At 49.4% G+C, this 4,899-nt stretch overlaps 1 protein-coding gene across 1 annotated transcript; it reads right to left on the reverse strand.

The window, feature by feature from the left end:
• Positions 1 to 93: 93 nt before the first annotated feature.
• On the reverse strand, positions 94 to 2,274 carry LOC100847267 (cancer/testis antigen family 47 member C1-like; the record flags this gene model as incomplete). Its single annotated transcript, XM_024989292.2, has 2 exons — positions 1,332 to 2,274; positions 94 to 339 (listed from the first exon to the last, which is right to left on the reverse strand). Coding segments are annotated over exons 1-2 (838 nt in total), but the record flags the coding sequence as incomplete, so codon positions are not given.
• Positions 2,275 to 4,899: the final 2,625 nt, after the last annotated feature.

A 4,899-nucleotide genomic window follows, 5' to 3' on the forward strand; every position in this document is an offset into this window, starting at 1 on the left:
CATGCTGTGTTCTATATTATCTAGCACACAAAGTATTATTAACATTAAGCTGTTTTGAAACTAGACTTTAACCAAGTTTTAATTATTATTTACTTTGGGGAGAACATTTAAAAACGTATGTCAGCAATGGTGGCTGGGTGATACTCAGAGCTGCACAAAGATACCTGGGTTCTCCCGGGCTGTCCTCTGCTGGGTCCAGGTCCTTTCCAGGTCCTTCTTCTGGTTTTTTATCGCTGTCCTCCTCCTCACCTTCAGCTTCTTGGACCTCCTCATCAGACTCTTCACACTGATAATCACTCGCTTCTTTTGTGAAGTATAATACAGACTTCGGGACCGGAACTTCACGGAAAAAAATAACCCAATTTATACTCAGTAGCCACATCCAGTACTCTACCCCCAGGGAGGAGAGAAGTAGGTGAAGAGAGAATAGCTGGGCACCTTCCTAGAGGTTGGTGTGACACCTTCAGGGCCCTCACATTTCTGCAGCTTCAGGGTTTTCAGGGTGAGGTCTTTACCGTCTTTCCAGTAGATCTCACACCCTGTGCTGCTGATTATTTCTGGCCCTTTGGAGAAGAAGGGATCAGAATCATCTGGGTCTGACCGCATCTGGTATGTTTCTCTCAGAATTTGGTTGAAAAAGTATTCCTTTCACTTAAAAAGAAATTCTACTGTGACGCTCATTGGTTCCCAGAGCCCTGAGAATTTTTATTTTTACATCTTTCAGGTGCTCCAGTACAAGTGCATCATTTTCCCGGATCATGCTACCGAGAATCTTTAGGTTTTTAAATGCCCTCAAGCAAAAGCGAGGGATGCCCTTTGTTTCTCCTTCCCTTCAGGCTCTCCATCTCTTCCCAGGCTCCTTCTGGAACAGGTACTGGCCACTAACATTCACGTTCTGTGGGCTCATGAATTGCATTGATGATGTCAGCTCTCTTATCAAACAGAGGCTGGCAGAAGGAAGCATACTTTTTCTCAAGACCGTAAAGGTCTTTATAGAATTGGGCTTCCACTTGTGCAGATTATGCCTGGAGGTTTTTGAGAGCTTTGACCCGCTGCTTAACCACTAGAGGCCAGTGCTGAGTGCGGCCTGCCTTTGAGCCTGATGCCCCCACAGGGTCCGCAAGGGCCTGAGGGCCTGGCCGCCATTTGCCCACCTCGGCCCTGCCAGGACCACAGGCCCCAGCCTCCCAGGACTCAGAGGCAACAGCCAGGGCGCCACCCTCCCAGAGCTCAGCCTCCACTGCAGACTCCTCTGACTTTTGGGATGCAGACCCCTGGACCCTGGGACCCTGAGGCTCCCAGGGTGGGGGCGCCCTCTGCTTGGTACTCACCCTGTGAGGCCTCGCCTCCCTCTGCCAGGTCTTCCTGCTCCTGCGGAGGTGCGGGACCCTCTCCAGGGCCGGAGGGAGGCTGGGAGCTGTGCATGACCATCGGGCAGGGGCCAGGGGGCCAGACCAGGACATGGTCATCGTAGGAGAAACTGTGTAGAAGGGAGTGGACCAGACCCCAGAACACAGGCCCAAACTGCTCCAAGGGGTCCCTGTGGCCTGCAACCACTGCTGCGCCTTCCTGCTCACTCTCATCATTCTCTACTGTCTCCTCCTCCTCGATCTCTTCCAACAGGTGCTCCTCCTCCTCCAGGTGCTCCTCCTCCTCCAGGGCCTCCAGCTCGAAATCAGACTCCTCCTCCTCCTCTAACGGCTCTATAGCCCACTCTTCCATTGTGGCCTGTGGCCCACCGTGCCCCCTGCGAAGGCCTCCTGACACGCTCAGGGAGGGCAGAAGGGCCGCGGCCTCCTCGACCCCATCCGTCCCCTCCCAAGCCGGTGCCGGGACCCCAAGGGGACTGGGGTCACAGCCCGCCCTGCCAACAGCCCTGTCCAGGCCACCTGGCATCCAGTCGTGCTCCTCTGTGGCAGACATGGCAGGAGAGACTGTGCCAGATGGCGATGGACCTGCAGTGATGTCCACGGGGAAGATGGCAGCCGCCGAGCTGAGAATCGTGGAGGAGACGCTGTTGGCAGCGCGGACTGCAGAGTTGGGGTGTGGGCAGCAGAGATGTCAGCTGCACAGGGAACAGGAGTCTGTGAAGTTGCTGGTGTGGGCCCCACGACAGGAATGGCAAGGGGGTGGCCGGCAGACTGGCCCACCACGACCGAGGCTGAGATGGCGGTGTACAGGCAGGAAAGAACCTGAAGGGCTGGCGACGGTAGGTGGAGCTTAAAGGTCAACCGGGGACCACTTCCTCCAGCGCCAGCTCTAAGCTCATTTGCCAGGAGTCAAGGATTGGCATGATCGCCATCCAGTGAGTGGTCAAGGCCCTCAGCTTCCCTGGAGGCCTGACAGGCCCAGGTCACACTTTAAGCCCCCAGGAGTCCCTTCCCTTTCATTCCATCATTGCAAAAGCAAAACTACAGTGTCCGTATGGGGCAGGGCGGGGCGGGGCGGGTGGTGCCCTGGTGTATGGGAACCTGGATGTGGTGCCCAGATGCCACGCTGGCACAACTCACACCAGCAGGGATACACTTTTTAAAAAAAGAAAGAAAAAGCAAAGGTGTATAGATCAAATATCAGCAACTGATTAAAACCTCCTGTGAGAGACAGAAAGAGAATGTGGTGGTTTTAATGTTGCTAAAGCTACTTAGTAAGAGCATACAAAGTTGATATGGATGCTGATGAGAATGGAGAGTGGAAGAAGCAGTAAAAATTGGACTGAACCCTGTTTCATCAGGGCTCCCCTAACTCACTTCAAGGCTCCATGACATGAAGAGAGAGTGAATTCTTTCAAGACTGCACTAAGCACCTGCTCTGCACTAAACAGTTATACACACTCCCTCCCAAATTCATATTCTGAATTGCTTAGCCACCTCACACCCCAGATGGGGGAGTAGAAGGATATGTGCTCATCTCCTCCTGTGAGAGCACCAGAATTGCAACTACCTGTTGAACAACCATCGACAGGAGGATGCTGGAACCTACCAAAAAGAGACACCCCACGTCCAAAGACAAAGGAGAAGCTACAATGAGATGGTAGGAAGGGTGCAATCACGATAAAATCAAATCCCGTACCCACCCATTGGGCAACCCACAAACTGGAGAACAACGATACTCAAGAAGTTCTCTCACTGTTGTGAAAGTTCTGAGCCCCACATCAGGCTTCCCAACCTGGGGAATTTGATAAAGGGGCTGGGAATCCCCAGGGTATCTGACCTTGAAGGCCACCGGGCTTTGATTATAGTACTTCCACAGGACTGGAGGAAAGAGAGACTCCACTCTTGGAGGGCACAAACACAATCTCACATGCACCACGACCCAAGGGAAAGGAGCAGTGACCCCAGAGGAGACTGATACAAAACTACCTGCTACTGTTGGGAGGGTCACCTGTGGAGGCCTGAGTCGGCAAGGGCTCATGGCAGGGACGGGGACACTGGCAGCAGCAGTCCTGGAAGGTCCCCCTTGATGTAAGTCCAATTGGACTTGCCATTAACCTTACCACAGAGCCCATAGATCCCAGCCCTGGGATGCCTCAGGCCAAAACACTAACAAGAAGGGAGTACAAGCCCACCCATTTGCAGACAATTGAATTAAAGATTTACTGACCAAGGCCTTGCCCACCAAAACAAGACCCAGTTTTCCCCACCCTGTCCTTCCCATCAGAAAGCTTACAGAAGCCTCTTAGCCTCATCCACCAGAGGGCATGCCGAAGAAGCAAGAAGAAAAACAATGGAGAAGATGCAAGAATTGTTTACCAGAGACCTAGAAGCACTAAAGAACAAACTGAGATGAACACAACACTAGAAGAAGTCAATAGCAGAACAACTGAGGCAGAAGAATGGATAAGGGACCTGGAGGACAGAATGGTGGAAATCACTGCTGCGAAACAGAATATAAGGAAAAAATGCAAAAAAAAAAAAAAAAAAGTGTAAGAAACTTCTGGGACAACGTTAAATGCACCAAAGGGGTCCCCATAAGGAGAAGAGAGAGAGAGAAAGGACTCAAGAAAATATTTGAGGAGATAATAGCTGAAAACTTCCCTAACATGGGATAGGGAATGGTCAACCAAGTCCAGGAAGGGCAGAGAGTCCCAGGCAGGATAAACCCAAGGAGGTATATTGGTGACTGTATCCACCAATACACCTAGTAATCAAACTGACAAAAACTAAAGACAAAGATAAAATATTAAAAGCACAAGGGGAAAATGACAAATAACACACGAGGGAACCCCCGTCAGGTTATCAGCTGATTTCTCAACAGAAACTCTACAAGCCAGAAGGGAATGGCATGATATATTTAACGTGATGGAAAGGAAGAAACTCCAACCACGAATACACCACCCTGCAAGATTCTCATTCAGATTTGATGGAGAAATCAAAAGCTTTCCACACAAGCAAAAGTTAAGAGAATGAAAAGACCTACAGAAAATAAACCCAAAGCAATTAAGAAAATGGTAATAGCATCATATATATTGATAATTACCTTAAATGTAAATGGGTAAAATGTACCAACCAAAAGACATAGACTGGCTGGGTGGATGAAAACATATGCGTGCATGCACTTCCGCTTACCCCATCACTCTGCTTAACTCCCAAATTGTATGTAATCATTTTATACTGTTAGATTAATCATGCTCCAATTATGGCTTGCAATTGTAATTACCTTTTATTTTTTGTCTGGCTATTGATTGTGAAAACTGATAAACATCTTTTACCATGGTGGGTACGTAACTATTATTCACTTAATACCATTGTGTCATGCTTGGTCAACAGAAAAATAATAGAATTCTACATCACCAAAAAAAAAAGGCAGAGGAACCAGAGATCAAATTGCCAACATCCGTGGGATCATAGGAAAAGCAAGAGAGTTCCTAAAAAACATCTACTTCTGCTTTATTGACCACAT

Source organism: Bos taurus, unplaced genomic scaffold (genome assembly GCF_002263795.3).
Source record: "Bos taurus isolate L1 Dominette 01449 registration number 42190680 breed Hereford unplaced genomic scaffold, ARS-UCD2.0 ScbfJmS_708, whole genome shotgun sequence".
Taxonomy (NCBI): Eukaryota; Metazoa; Chordata; class Mammalia; order Artiodactyla; family Bovidae; genus Bos; species Bos taurus.